This window comes from Lupinus angustifolius, unplaced genomic scaffold (genome assembly GCF_001865875.1).
Source record: "Lupinus angustifolius cultivar Tanjil unplaced genomic scaffold, LupAngTanjil_v1.0 Scaffold_1_857, whole genome shotgun sequence".
Classification (NCBI taxonomy): domain Eukaryota; kingdom Viridiplantae; phylum Streptophyta; class Magnoliopsida; order Fabales; family Fabaceae; genus Lupinus; species Lupinus angustifolius.
The window spans coordinates 15,001-30,937 of record NW_017716174.1 but is presented as its reverse complement, the minus strand read 5'-3'; the positions used below and the strand labels follow the sequence as shown (position 1 = coordinate 30,937).

Below are 15,937 nucleotides of genomic sequence, written 5' to 3'. Positions count from 1 at the left end.
TTTCATGCATACTTAATAATTTTTATCTATAAATATAATTATATATAAAAGTAGACTTTTATATAATTGATAATCATATATAATTACATTGAAGTAATGTCTCTTCATCTTTTAGCAAAACAAAATATTAGAGTAGTGTTCCTTTTTTTTTAAAATTTTCAAGTAAACCGTATGGTTTACTTCCCAGGTTAATTCAGTTTAACTGGATTTAACGCGGTCGAAACGAAATTTCCCTAGTTCAAAGCGGTCTAACCCTCACTCGGTTAATACGGTAAACTAGAGTCATTTTCAAGTCCGGTCAGCGGTCAAACTGGTTGGACTGTCCAATATGGTCTGATTCTCACAACACTGAAATGTATATATAATTTTATGCATTAACCGTAACCATTATATATATATATATATATATATATATATATATATATTGTAACTTTAATTAGTAATTTCAGACATCACAACAACCTCAAGGTGGAAACAATTACATATGTATATATGTATATTTTAATTCACAATATACACAAGGTCATGAATTCCAGATTATATATGTATAAAATAAAAAACATATTTTAACACATATATACCTTATACATATACTTTAACAAATTGCAAAATTGTAAAGTGACAAAAGTCAATATTCAACACTAAGGCATTAATGCACATATAATATACATAATGCATAACAGAGTCATATGCAATGTCCATGCACAGATCTGAATATATACTTCAACACATTGCAAGAATTCATAATAGAAATTACCTGTGATTCAAATAAGCGGAAGCGGATAAAAGTTATTCTCATTATTCCTAAATACCTAATTTTCATAACCAATAGTGGAAATTAAAAATTCCCAAATTTCAAAAATTAGGGTTCATAAAAATTGGGGAAAAAACATTGTTTTTAGATAATCATAAAATTCAGAACCTAAAGCTCTGATACCACTTCTTAGATATTTCCTGATGATTGGTGAAATATCAATCCTAAGAACTTGAATCTCATGATTTTCACACATAATATAAAGCAAAGATACAAAGTCATATCTGAGTTCATGTTCTCTGGTCTACTCATTTGATATACCTTTTGAGAGAGTTTTGTTATGATGGTCTTCCTCAACCAAATTTTAAATTCCTTTTGGGACCTTCGTTTTCTCTCTGATGGGAGAGGTGAAAATTATTTTCTCTTGTTATTGTCAACCGTTTTATCTCTTAACAATGTTGTAACTATATTAAAGAAACAACTCAATCCATGAATCAGCCCAAGAACAACACTTATAATTCGAGAAACAACAAAAACATGCATGCATTGAGCAGAATAATGCATCAATCAAATATGTATATTATATCCTTTGCAATAAGCTCGCTTTTTTTTCTTTCATCGCATCAATTATTGCTTACCCTATTCCCCTAGTGCATTCCCTGTACCCTTTGTGCATAGGTTACAAAAGCCAGCTTACAAGAAGAGTGTAACTTTTCTATTAAAGGATGGATTAGTGATGAAGTAGATCTCACTTACTTTATATAACTTGTAGGATTTGAAATGATAACCTACTAATTTCAAAGGAAAAGACAAAAGTAAGTCCCTCTTCCTTTACTCTCTTTTATAGGGCACTTTAGAAATCAAGCTAATCTTTTGGCGCATCCGAGTGAAAAGAACTTGAAAAGTACCAATTAAACAGCACGTGAGAGTAAAAGACAGCTTTTGTGTTATCAAACACTTTTCCTTCATTCAAATCAAAACACCAAACAAGACATCATATCCCATCGCCATCTTTTTCAAACTTCAGCTCAGAAGTCTAACCTAGAGGACATATCTTGTTTTCCCATTTCCATTGAGCAATCTTTCCCATAGGAAAAATTATTACTAACGCATTTCATTTTTTAATATTTTTTCACTAAGAATGTTTTTTTAACACCCAAATATATCAACCAGCTTAAAGACTTTAAGATATAGAGTGTAATATTTATGTATTATCCGTATAAAAATTTATACATAGTCAGTACATTATATTATTTAGATTATTTTTTTGAATAGTCAATAATAATTAAATATAAATAATGAATATTATAGTAACATCGTATAAAACTTATACATTATCATCACTGAATATATAAAATTAAAAATCATGCCATATGTGAATATGACTTACTGTTGTTAATTTAAAATGAATGTGTTGTATCTGAGTAAAGCAATACACTCTCTTTTTTTAAAAGAATTCACTTCTTTGTCAGCATATGCATTCAAGAATCTATTCTCAACGTAAAACAATATGACAATAACAAGAGAAAATAAACACTGGATGAAGAACTTTCAGTTCTAGTTTGTTAAGAGATAAATGTCTTACTAGAAAAAGAAAAATAGAAGTAGTAAACGATAGAAATATAGATATCATACATGCAAAAAAACTAATTACTAGTTAAAAGAACTAAACTAATTCTAATTTCCTTAGAAATTAACAAAACACAAATAACAGAGAAAATAAAGAAGATTTTCATTCTCTTTCTTTCACCCATTTATTTTTTTCTCCTTCTAATATATCAAAGCCATTCAGAGAACAAAGCTTCCCAAATCTCAGTGAAAACTTCAACAATGATCTTATGATGATGACACGAATTCAGAGACAAAAAACACTGCAAAAGATTCTCCAAATCTAATGGTGAGAATATTTGCTTCTCAACTATCATCTCCACCATTGAAGTTCTGAAATCACTGTACGGATCACTCGAACGCTTTACCACCGCGAACGTGTCCTTCACTTTACCATTCCCGTGCAACGGAAGAACACCCATTTCAGATCCCTGACCTTTCTTCCGGTCGCCGGAGTTATTTTTCCGGCGTCGGCGGCGAGACCTTGAGGAATCAGAAGAGAGGCTCTTTGAGGAAAAAAGCGTGTCTGTTTCATCATCTTCGTCGCTACTAAAGCAATAATAATCACCAAAGTTAGTGTCTTTAGCGCAAGAATTAAATGGGAAAATCTCTCTTCTCCTCTGGGCATTCTTCTTCTTGTTCTTTTTATTCTTATTCCTTTTGTTTCTATTTGACTTTTTAGTTTCTTCTTCAAAGCCGAAAACAGTGTCATTGAAGGGTGTGTTTAGTGAAGCACTGGGGTTGTTTGCAAAGGGTGATAAGCATTCTGAGATTTTGCGTCTAGGAAGTGAATCCTGAAACGACATGATGCATTGGTCGTTTATGGTTTGAGATGTTTGAGACACTTTGGGTTTACAAATAGAAGGAAACGATCGTGGTTTTGGTGAGGTTGGATCCACTAGAAGTTGGTGGAACTTTAAGGTTTCATGTTTGTGGTTTTTTGGTGGGGAGAACACTGCTTTTTCCATTACGTCGGTGAAGTTTTTGGTACGGCAGGATCCGAATGAAGAACGAAACATGCGAGAGATTTTGAGTTTGAGACGGTTTTGGTTTTCCATGGAAGGGAAAAAGAGTGAGTGGAAGAAACAAAGTGATGATAGTGAAGAAAGAGAGAGGGAATGGAGAGTGAGAGATTTTTGAAGGTTGATAATGGGGACGGAAGGATATAAATGCATGAGAAACCCAAAATGGAAGTTTATTATTACGGTTTAAAATCTATACAGTGACAATATAAAGATTTATGCACATATACTTTATCATCTATCATTCATTTAGATTTTTTTTTTAAAAAGTCAACTATAATTAAATATCAATAGTAGATGATGTAATGATAGTTATAAAACTAATACAGTATTAGTGCATACATCTTTTTCTCTTATTATTATTATATCTTTGACATGTTTTGATCAAAAAAAATTCATCAAATATAGTGTCATATCTATTGTATACAAACTAGTGTTTTGAGAACAAGACTAGATCAGACGGTCCAATCGGTCTGACCGCTGACCGGATTTGAAAACGACTATGTATTGCAGTCTTAATCGAATGACAGTTAGACCACTTTGAACCGGGAAATTCCAGTCCGACTTTGTTAAACCCAGTTCAACCAAATTAACCCGGACAGTTAACCGGACGGTTCACCTAAAAATAAAAAAAAATAGAACACTGTTCTAATATTTTGTTTTACTACCATCTAAGAAAAGATGGAAATGTTATTACTTCAATATAATTATACATAATTATTAATTATATAAAGTTTTACGTTTATATATAACTATATATTTTTAGATAAAAAATATTAATTATGTATGGATCACCCGGTCAGACCGGGCGGTTTAAACGTTTAAAACAGTTAAACCAAATATGGGACCTCTGCTGGTTTGACGTTCGGCTCGGATTTCACAACATTGATACAAACTTAAAGATTTATATATAGTTAATATATTTTTAGTATTCTTAATGGTATTTTCTTATTTTTTTAAGTAAGAAATTAATCATTTTTGGGTGCATGATTACATCTAATAAGTGTCGCTCTCAGGAATTGAATCATTGAGTTTTTTGTCATCATAGGATATATTGAGAACTTACACCACTAGACCAACAATATTGGTATATATATAGTTAGTATATTATATATTATTTATTTGTATATTTTGTTGAATAGTTAACAATGATGAACATAAATAAAAGATGATATATTGATAAATAAATTCTCTTTTCAACTTAATATATAGTAATATCTTACTTTTCTATTATATTTTTCTTTTTTAAACTTTGTATTTTTTTATTTCCTTTAATTTTTAATATGCATTTACATAGAGTTCTTATTAAATTGTATCAATTTTTATATCTCTAATTACTTTTAAAATATATACATAATATTAAAAAATGAGAAAAATATATGTATTAATAGTGTAAAAGTTTTATATACAATCAATTTATTGTTCACCATTCATTTTTAATAATTATCGACTTTTCAAAAAAAAATATAAATGAATGTGAGAAATATATATATATATATATTATGTATAAATCTTTATAATGATAATGAATAAATACTAACTCTTAAAAAAACATGAACAAGAAACATGTAGTAAAATAAAATAAAGGTTCTGATGCTACTTTATGCTATTTTAACTCGTCGTCTTCCTCTTTGTCCTCATTGCCCAGTGATTGCATCAATGAGAGAGTCTTGATTTTTACACACTTGTGTATTTGACCTTCCGCTACACAACTAGTTTTAAAGTTTACTGAGAGTTTATAAGTCAATTCTAAGCTTCTGCATGTACATTACTTGTCCCTATGTTGTTATTTATTTATAATTGTGGGTGTGCTTTTTTAGTATATTTGCTTCAAAAGCTACCCATTTTTATTTTACTTTGAGGCCCAAGGTTCTAGGTATTGCGGTGAGGAGGGATTCTTATCTCACCTTCTCATATTATATTTATCCTCAAATATAAAAATATGGGTAGGTTTTTAACAACTGATGATTCATAGGTTAAGTGAAAAAGTAGTTGGTGTTGTTAAGTTATGTATAAGTATAAAAAAATTATAAAGTCATGTGCGACTCTCAAATAAAAATGGAAAACTCGTTCACCAACTATTATAAAGTAGTTTTGAGCTTATAATATGCTAGTTGATAAACAATATTTGATTGTTTGGTAAGGTTAACTTATATGATAGATGATAAGTGTAAAATAAAATAAATCCTTGACTTATGAGCTATAAGTCACTTTTAAGTAACTAATCAAATATAAACTTGTCCAAATTTTAAACTCATTTATCACTGATTTATTTTCTATCAAATGAGTCTCTTCAATGATATATAAATCAATTAGTGTTCATGTCAAAAACTACTTTAACTCATCATGGCCACCTTAACTACTCTTCACATGGAAAGGGTTTACTAGATAATAAGGAAAATAAAAATATTTTTCATTATTCCTACCAAAAAAAGCATCATTTATCAATCAAACTTGGCCAGATGGAAATCCTTAACATTTAAGCACACATTTGAAAGAGCATTTTAGGGTTAGAAGTTCATTGGTATTAAATATCAAAATGTTACATTTAATGACAATATGACACAAAAAACTCCCTTAAGCTAGCTCTTACATGAAATTGGGTCAAATTATTTTAACATATTTTTAATGTGTATCCTTCAACAAACTTAATTTACCAAATTTGATAAATTTTGTATTTGATAATTGATGGACACACATTTATTAAAAATACATTATTCTAACATGTTATCGAAGTTAATCCTAACAATCTTCTCATTATGAGTTAGGTTTATGGAGAACAATGTATAAATTATTCTAATAGAAATTGTTGTAAATAAAAGGATCATCTACCACAACCTTATCCCAAGAAGTTCACAACTATTATATAAATTAATTTATCTATATTGTTGTTTAATATGAATAAATTTACTAATAACAAAATACTTGTCAATCCATTTTTTATTTTTTGGCAAAACTAATCTTGATTGATGGTGAACAAAGATAATTTGAGATGTAAAAAAGTGTTGACAATAGAATAATAAAAATAATTTGAAAATTCAAAATTTATACCCATTACCCATACTTTGATTTGCTTGGTTCATATTTTCCTAATTTGTTTTACTCATTTCAACTATTTCAAGTTTTCAACAGTACATTACTTGGTGGTATATAGGAGAATTCAAATTTCTTGTTAGTAAAATTTACTCTTTGTCCTTTTGTTTATTTATTTATCTTTGGTACATTGTCCTTTTATTTTTAGATCTATAAGCTTTTAACTTCAACTAGGCAAGAGTGAAACTCTGAAAAGTGCAAAGCTTCTTGGATAAGTACCAACAGAAGGGTCTGGAGAAGCTTATTGCACAATCTCAATTCTCACTTTTCCACAAGTAAAAAACTTGTAACTTGCACAACAAGTAAAAAGAGGTGGCACCATGATGAAGATTCAAAATACTTTTATGAGAATAAAGAATCTCCTCTACAAGAGATAAATTATTTCATTCAACCACTAAAATCAAGACATGTATTATATTTAATTATTTTCTATAAAAATATTTTTAAAACAAAACAAAATAATACACATGTCATATTTTTAGTGAGTATAAGATATAAATTATCTTATTTAATTATTTTCTATAAAAATATTTTTAAAATAAAACAAAATAGTACACATATCATATTTTTAGTGACTATAAGATATAAATTATCTTATAGCATGATGAAATATTTTATCCTCTATATTAACATTAAAACTTTAAATGCCTTAATGCTAAGATCATAGTTTTTATGAAAAAGCAAGGTCTTTACTTCTTGTACTTGCGAGTAAATTAAATAATGGAATTATTGTTTGTCTATTAGAATAGTAATTGACTAACTGTACTAAGTATATTATAAATTACCAATTGCAGGGTATGTTTGCTCTGAGACATATATGGTTGTAGGGGACCATTATCAAGGACTTTACTTAATTGAACTTGTTGAAAGTGCTTAATCATATTTGAAATTCAAATAGTTGAAACAGGGACTTGGATATCACCTAATACACCCGAAGAAAATTAAAATAAAATAAGAGAGATCATTTATTTAAACTTACTCTTCATCATAGTCATTAATTTTATGGGTATCTAATGATTTAAATTTACTCACTAATTTAAATTATTGGATTTTCTTAGAATTGATGTTTAGGACGTGGAATAAGTTTAAAAAACTTACTCTTGGAGTAAATGAACCCCTCCCCATAAAATAAAGAGGAAATGATATATGCACCAACAATATAGAAATTTTTATATTATCAGTATATTATACATATTGATATCTAATCATTATTAACTCTTAAATAAAACTAATACAAATGAATAATAAATTATATATTGATTAGTATAAATCTTATATAACATTATAAAAGAAAGTGCTACCTTAGCATAGCCTTTTCACCAACAGTTTAAGAATCTTTACCTAAACTTGATTTCTTCCATATAGCCCCGTGATCATTTGATTATAATATAACATTTGAGTTGAAATTAAACAATTAAGCAAGCATTGAAGTTTCCTTCTTTTTGTCCCAAAAAACTGTGTGGAAAATATATAGTATGACATAAAACAAAAAGGAACTCTAGTGAGGTTGGTTAAAGTTTTCATTGTTTTCCACTTCCTTTAAGACAAACTCAAATTGGAAAGCAATGAAAGCTTTTCAATAACTTTCCTTGATATTTCAGTTGATTGTTCACACATAGGTACATAGTGACAAATATAAAAATAATAGTTAATTAATTCCTTAACGATTGGTCCCTTTCCATAAGATTTATTGTCTATGATTTATTAATAGTGGTATGGAAAAGTATATATTCACATGAGATAATGTCTGTGGGTACTATGTAATAGAAATTTTAAATTATTTAAAGTACCCATCCGATCCACAGATATAGAAACCCCTATCTCTTGTCCTTGTAGAAAAGAGAAAATCCATAAAAATCTCGTTTTCTAATATTAGATTGATTTAGGCAAAGGAAATAGCCCAATAATATAAATAAAAAGAAAGGAAATATCCTATTTTTTTTGCAGTGGGCTCTTTTGCAAGCTCAACTACCTTCAGGAAATGAAAGGCAATTATGCTTATTGCTTACAGATAGGGCACATGGAAGGGTCTCACAAGGTGCATTACCTAATTCTAGCTAGTAACTATGGCACTCAAGTGAAGGAATTGAGTTATGTATTTGTTTCAGTGTAAAAAATTATAATTTTTTTTAAAAAGTCAATAATAATTAAATAATGAAATTATGAATAATATAATAATATATAAAACTCAAAACTCTCGGTACATATTTCATATTTATGCATATTTCAACAATTGCTATATACATATATATATCCACTAAAACATATCACATAATCATATTTAAAACTGATTGAAATCAGACAAAACATCCTTATTCCTGACGAGAATTAACTAGAGTACTAATTTAAGATTTGAATTTTGTATATTTGGTTATGAACATTCTTAGACTCCAGTTATTAATTTATAAGATGGGAAAAAATATACATCAATAATGTAAAAGTCTTTTTACATTATCTAACATTAATATTTAATCATAATTGACTATTAAGTAAAAATAATACAATGAATGGTAGATAATATAATGATGATGTATAAATTTTATATTGACAGTGTATAAATATTACACTTCTTGAATATTCTTATTTAAGACTTCATCAATCTTATTATCATTGTATTTTACTCTCGTTATGATACATAACATATTTTATTTAAAAAACTTATATATTACACTAATTATATAATAATCTAAGCAAATGTAAACTAAAGACTTTAAGTTGAGTCTTAGTAATTAAAATTGTGATGCAACAAAAATTATTAGAATTCTAAATTTTTTAAAGGATAATCATGCCTGATAAAAAGTTGTAAATACAAAAAATAAATAAATACATGGCATTCTTAAGAGCATTATTTAAAAATTTAGTGCAGCTTAGAGAGAAAGTGAATAGGAGATTTGATATTATTTATATGAGATATGGGGAAGTGGAGAACAAAGGTATTATTGTCACCTTTTTGATGTCTTATCTAAATGGACATTATTTAGCAACTTTGTCAACATGCTCCTGTCTTCCTCAACTCGTCCGGTAGTTAGAAGACAAGATCAGAGGTTTCAAGTCTTTGGCTACACCAACAAATTGAATTTTAGTGCTTAATACACTTCACTTTCCCCCCAAAAAAAACTCAAAGTAATAACTTCTATGTTACTCTTTATGAACCGTTTACATGCTTTAATGCTTTATTATGTTTTCAAATTTTCGTTTTACGTGTAGTTACATGATATTCCCCCAGTAAGTCATCTTGCCTAAGAATCACATAAGTAATAAAGTGATATTTTGTTGAATATAATACTTATGCATTGATAATATAAAAATTTATACACAGTAATTATGTCATCTATCATTTGTTTGTATTTTTTTTGGATACTACTAAGAGTATTCTCTCACATTTTTGGTAAGAAATTAATTATTCGAGAGTGTGTAACTGCTCCTCTCAATAAGTGTTGACCTGAGAAATAAAAAATATGACCTTTTGGTCTATTTGGGATCTAATAAGATCTTACCTCACTAGACCAACACCTTTTATATTACTTTTATTTAAAAGTCAATTATAATTGAAAATGCAAAATGTAAAAATAAATCTTTTTCTTTAATTTGTTTTTTACAAATGATATATGTTATTTTCTAGTGGATAGAGGAATTTAATTGAAAAATATATATTACTCATATAGAAATACAATTTTCCGGTTTTAAATTCTAAAGTTGCACTCATTAAACACTAATGTTTTCCATTAGAACGTGTTCTTATGCAAAAATAATGGAAAAGTTTATCCTTAAGAGGAGCATGGAAAGGTGCACCATTAATTGCATACCCTTAAATTTCCTTTATCCCATTTAAACACTAGCACTGAGAAAGTGCCCTTGGAATATTCATGAGGTCAAGGTCTTAATTTCTCACTCTGAAGAGCATCTCAAAGTCTTAGAAGCTTCCAAACACATAAAGACACATGGAAGAGAACAGCTATTACCCTTTACCCCTTCAAGAATACCCCATCAAAGGGTAACTGACAAGTATGGGATAGTTACAATCAGCTTTTCAAATTTCAGATTTGCTCAAAGACAAGGAGAAACATTTACATTGACATAGATTTCTTGCACTGATTTGCTCTGCTTATGATTATATTAAATGGCTCTGAAAATCTCAGACCCCTCATTTTTCTTTTGTTAGCTTATGGCTTGCCAATGAAACCAAGGCACTTGGACCATGACGTATGGCCATGATGTATGGTCTATTTTGACCTTTTTTTTCTTTAAAGATTAATTTGCCTCCATAAGAGATATGTTACTCTAGTCAAGTGAATGTCAAAACTCTCCTTATTAAATATTTAATATAACAACATTTCTATCGACCTCAACTTAAAACCTAGATTAATTTAAAACAACTCCATATCGGTTTTATTGGTAAGATTGATATAACATAACCTATAATGTTTTTTGTATTATTGAGGTCTCCTCTTATTCTTTGGGATCAAGATTATTTGTCCTAAGTTGGTATCCCAATTTTATATCGTCCTATAATATAGTGTCATGTATGCCATTAAAAAATATTTATTCTTATGTGTTCTTTCATTCTTATAGTTGAAACAAAATATAACATTACCTGACACCATATTATTAGGCACGACAAGGTTGAGGACATCAATTTGGGACAAGTGATCTTCATCCTATCCTATGGGTAAGGAATTAATCTATTTCAAGGTGTGTGACTACCTCTCTCAATAACGAGTATCGCTCATAGGAATTGAATATTTGATTTTTTGGTCTTTTTAAAATCTAGCGGTGCTTTAGAATAGTAAAACAACACGTTATTGGTAAATATATGTATGTGTGATTTGGTCAGAATTTCAAATTCTCAACATTAAGTTAGTATGGAACAGATTACTAGCGGTATAAGACAAAGGCAAGGGACCAAGATGACACCGTGTGCAGAAATGTAGATCAGACACTGATGGTTCATGAAATAGTGGAGTATAATATGATTAAAGTTTTGAATTGAAACCATCAAAGACACAGAGTAGGGTTTCACAAGATTGTACAAACTAGTGGTTCTAAGTTCCTAGCAGAAGCTAAAAATTTCAACATGTTAAGCATCTGCATATTGCAAAAGGTGATTTGGTAACATAAATTTGGTATTGTTTTGGCCATATGACTTAGATTAATGTCAACCCACATGTTCTATGTATAGGTGTGACATGAGAAGCAGATCCCACAATGTTCGATTCCTATGAAAACCATCTTAACTAAACAAAATAATTACTTAGGATTGGATTTAATCCAATTTCTAGAGATTGGATAACTGAGTTTTTGGAAAAAATAATAAATATAGTTGCAAACTTAAATGATACAACATCAACCAAGATTTTATCTTGTGAACTATATAATAATGCCTATCGAAAATAATTTTTATCAAAATATCAGTCAAAACCTAAACTCCAGACAATAATGTCAGATAAACTATTAATAAAATAAGTCATTTCAAATAAATATTAGCAGTCACACGAACTTATGAAACTAACAATTAACAATATAGAAGGAAAAATACATCTAGTAAATTCAAAGTTTAGAAAACCAAACAAATAAAATGTACACTTAACCAAGTTTACAATTAGATCCAGATAAAATATAACCCTAATCCAAGTGTACAACCGGAAGGTAGAAGCTATACTAAAACAATACTTGTAGTTGTTGAAACCATTGTTGGAAAGGTGAAGTGTGTGAAATGAAACAATAATAAGATCCAGATTAGTTAGTGGAAACATTTGAAAATTATGTGTAAATAAGGTTGTTGCTTTTTGGGATTTGTCCTAATGGATACACTTGCTCTTGTTTGGGTTACAATAACTCGGTTCGGATTGGGCTTCGAGTTTGTAGTGTAAATCTTGACTACTATTTTATTTATTTTTAAAATGTTAGTTTGTGAGTGTAACTCATCACACGTTAGCATGTGTATGACAATACACATTTTTGAATTTCGGGCACACATCAGCATATGTCTTGTATACGCTAGGACTCAATCCGCACTCGCTAGCACCTGTTTTGCTTGTGCTTCATGTGCCCGTTCATTTTTTAAAATGGGTGCAATTTGGACCATTGTTTTGCTGATCATTTGGATTCTCATGCATACAAATAGAGCCTTTGGACTCTTGGAAAATCACATCAATTGAGACATGACTCCTCAACTTTTCTTTTCTCTCTTTGCTCTATCTTCCATGTCAAAATACTTTTGGATTTCATATCTCTTATTATTTGTCAAATATATTCTTCGTAGTGACATTAGTCATATCTTTGATTATTGAAAGTCATATATGTGTAATTCTAGAACAGTTTTTAAAGTGTAATGGTTATTCAAAACTGCAATTTGAACTATTTTATCTTGGGTCGTGATTGATAGTCACCCTGCACATTTTTAACAATGTCACGAAACATCTTAAATAAAGTAGTTTGAGATTTAACCTAATAACATCTTCATTGAGATATCCAATTTTTTAATCTGTTTTTTAATAATATTAAGATATTTTGCTTCAACCATGTCTACCGAAGAGATTAATAGTTCATCAACAAACCATATCAGTTTGAGGATTATCATTTTGGTAATGGAATGTATGGTTGGTCGTGACACCATGGCACTGCTTCAGTTGTGAAACATGAAAGATAGGATGAATTCGGGCGTTATCTGGTAAGTCTAACTTGTAAGTCACATTCCCAATTTTCTGTACGATTAGGAAAGGGCCAAAGTAACGCAGGTTGAGTTTTTGATTCTTCCGCAAGGCAAGTGAGTGTTGCCGATATGGTTGAAGCTTCATAAGAACCTTGTCACCAATATGAAATTGCACATCTATTCGCTTCAAATCAACATTTCGTTTCTGAATTTGTTGTGCTCGCTGCAAATGGATTCTAAGCTGAGCCAAAATGTGGTCTCGCAGTAGTAATTGGTCACGGACTGTATCATCATTAGCAGGGGTATACTTCACCAATTTTGGTGGGTCTCTGCCATAGACAGCTTTAAATGGTGACATGCCAATGCTATTATGGTATGCAATGTTATACCAATATTTCGCCCATTGGTAACAACTTGACCCAATTTTTTGGACTATCAAAAGTGAAACACCGAAGGTACATTTCAAGGCATTTGTTCAGTGCTTCAGATTGGCCATCCGTTTGTGGGTGGTAAGTTGTTGACATATTCAAAGTGGTACCACTCAGCTTCATAAGATGTCGCCAAAATTGACTAGAGAATACCTTATCCCTATCCAACACTATGGTTTTAGGAATACCGTACAGCTTAACCATCATGTTGATGAAGGATTCTGCTACTTGGTTGCTGTTGTAGTCACTTTTGAGTGTTGCAAAGTGGGCATATTTAGACAATCGATCTACCACGACATAAATCACTGTGTAGCCATGAGATGGAGGTAACCCCGTAATAAAATCCATTGCCAAATCCTCCCAGATCTGATTCGGAATGGGCAGCGGCTGTAGAAGACCAGATGGAAGGACATTAGCTGTCTTGGCTTGCTGGCAGACCAAACATTGTTGAACAAATGCTCTGATGTATTGCTGCATTCTGGGCCAGAAGAATTGAGAGGCAATTCTGGCCAAAGTTCTTGCATAACCCGCATGGCCACCTATAGTGGAACTGTGAAACTCGTGCAACACTGTTTGAATGAGTTCATGATTTGTGGGGACAACAAGGCGACCCTTCCATAAGATTATGTTGTTATGGACTGAGTAATGAGAATTAGCCGGCAATTTATGAGACAATTCTGAAATAATAACAGCTAGAGTAGGATCCGCAGCTTGGGCCTGGCGCAGTGTCTCTAGAAAGTGGATCTCAACAGACAACCAAGCCATAAAAAATGACCGGGATAGTGAATCTGTAGGAATATTTTCCTTACCTGGTTTATATTCAATAGTGAAATCATAGCCTAGGAGTTTAGGCAACCAAGATTGTTGCTCTGGAGTTTGTAGAACCTGTTCCGTGAGTGTTTTAAGGCTCTTGTGATCTGTCCGAATGATGAACTTATGGCCCAGTAAATAGTGTCGAAACTTGGATATAGCTTCCGTGATGGCAAATGATTCCCTGGATGCGCCGACTGTTTATGCATCCGGGTGGACAATTTCTTAGAAAAGAAGGCAATGGGATGACCCTCTTGATTTAGGACTGCACCAATACCAGTCCCTGAAGCATCCATGTCCAAAATGAAGGGTTTTGAGAAATTGGGTAAGGCCAACATAGGCGCTTGCATCACAACATGTTGCAAAGCTTCAAAAGCAATCATAGTAGTGTTATCCCACTTGAAATTATCCTTTTTAAGGAGATTGGTCAGAACCGAAGCGGTGGAAGCATAATCCTTGATGAATCTCCTATAATAGCCTGTAAGTCCCAAAAAGCCTCGTAATTGTTTTAGATTGCATGGAATTGGCCAATCCAGGATGGCTTGGACTTTGTTTGTATCCATAGCCACACCTTCACCCGAAACCGTATGACCCAGATATTCGACTTTAGTCAACCCAAATGCACATTTAGTGAATTTAGCAAAGAGTTTATGTGCTTGCAATAACTGTAAAACAGACTCGAGGTGCTGCAAATGAGAATTCCAATTGGGACTATATACGAGTATGTCATCAAAGAAAACCAAGACGAATTTCCGCAACAACCCTTTGAATACATCATTCATCAAACTCTGAAACGTGGCTGGAGCATTAGTGAGCCCAAACGACATCACAAGCCACTCATAATGACCTTGATGAGTTCTAAAAGCGGTTTTGTATCTGTCCTCTGCATTCATCAAAATTTGATGATAGTCGGACCGCAAATCTAGCTTGGAGAAAAATCTGGCCCCATACAACTCATCGATCAATTCATCAACAGTCGGTATAGGAAAACTATCCTTGATTGTGATAGCATTGAGTGCCCTATAATCGGTGCAAAACCGCTAGGTGCCATCCTTCTTTTTTACCAACAGAATAGGGAAGAAAAAGGACTGGTACTAGGAGAAATGATACCTTCCTGAAGCATGTCATGCACCATTTGTTCAATATGTTCCTTCTGACTATGTGGATATCTGTACGGTCTAACTTTGACCGGTAAGGAACCTGGCAGCAATGGAATGGAATGATTGTGAGCTCTTGGAGGTGGTAACCCCACTGGAACAGAAAACACCTCACGATACTGCTGTAACAGAATGGCAATATCTGGTGCAATAGCTGATGGCAGTTCTAATGCATGAACCGAAGAATCAGTGGTATGTGTAAAGGATAGTGAGTATAATTCAGCAATAGCATTAGTGTGTTTCAGCCTCCGCAACTGGTGACATTATGCAACACGAGGCAACTAGAGTTGATCTCCTTGTAATGTGATGAATTGATTGTCATGGAAGAATTTGAGAGTGAGTTTGCTATAATCTGAAATGTGGGGACCCAAAGTAGAAAGCCATGATGCTCCTAGTATTACGTCTGCCCCTGG

General features: G+C 31.4%; 1 protein-coding gene and 1 long non-coding RNA gene across 2 annotated transcripts in view; one reads left to right on the top strand and one right to left on the bottom strand.

Moving 5' to 3' along the window:
• Positions 1-2,293: 2,293 nt before the first annotated feature.
• On the bottom strand, positions 2,294-3,527 carry LOC109337057 (transcription repressor OFP8-like). Its single transcript, XM_019573927.1, has one exon. It carries the CDS (start codon positions 3,418-3,420, stop codon positions 2,533-2,535), a length of 888 nt encoding a protein of 295 aa, XP_019429472.1. The 5' UTR covers positions 3,421-3,527; the 3' UTR covers positions 2,294-2,532.
• An 8,582-nt stretch (positions 3,528-12,109) lies between these two features.
• LOC109337058 overlaps positions 12,110-15,937 on the top strand; it is a 4,828-nt gene continuing 1,000 nt past the window's right edge. The window contains exon 1 of the long non-coding RNA XR_002106394.1: positions 12,110-12,123. This is a non-coding gene — a long non-coding RNA (uncharacterized LOC109337058). The remainder of the gene's footprint in view (positions 12,124-15,937) is intronic.

Coding starts and splice junctions, on each gene's coding strand:
- LOC109337057 (XM_019573927.1), bottom strand. CDS start 3,420: ATGGAAAACCAAAACCGTCTCAAACTCAAAATCTCTCGCATGTTTCGT.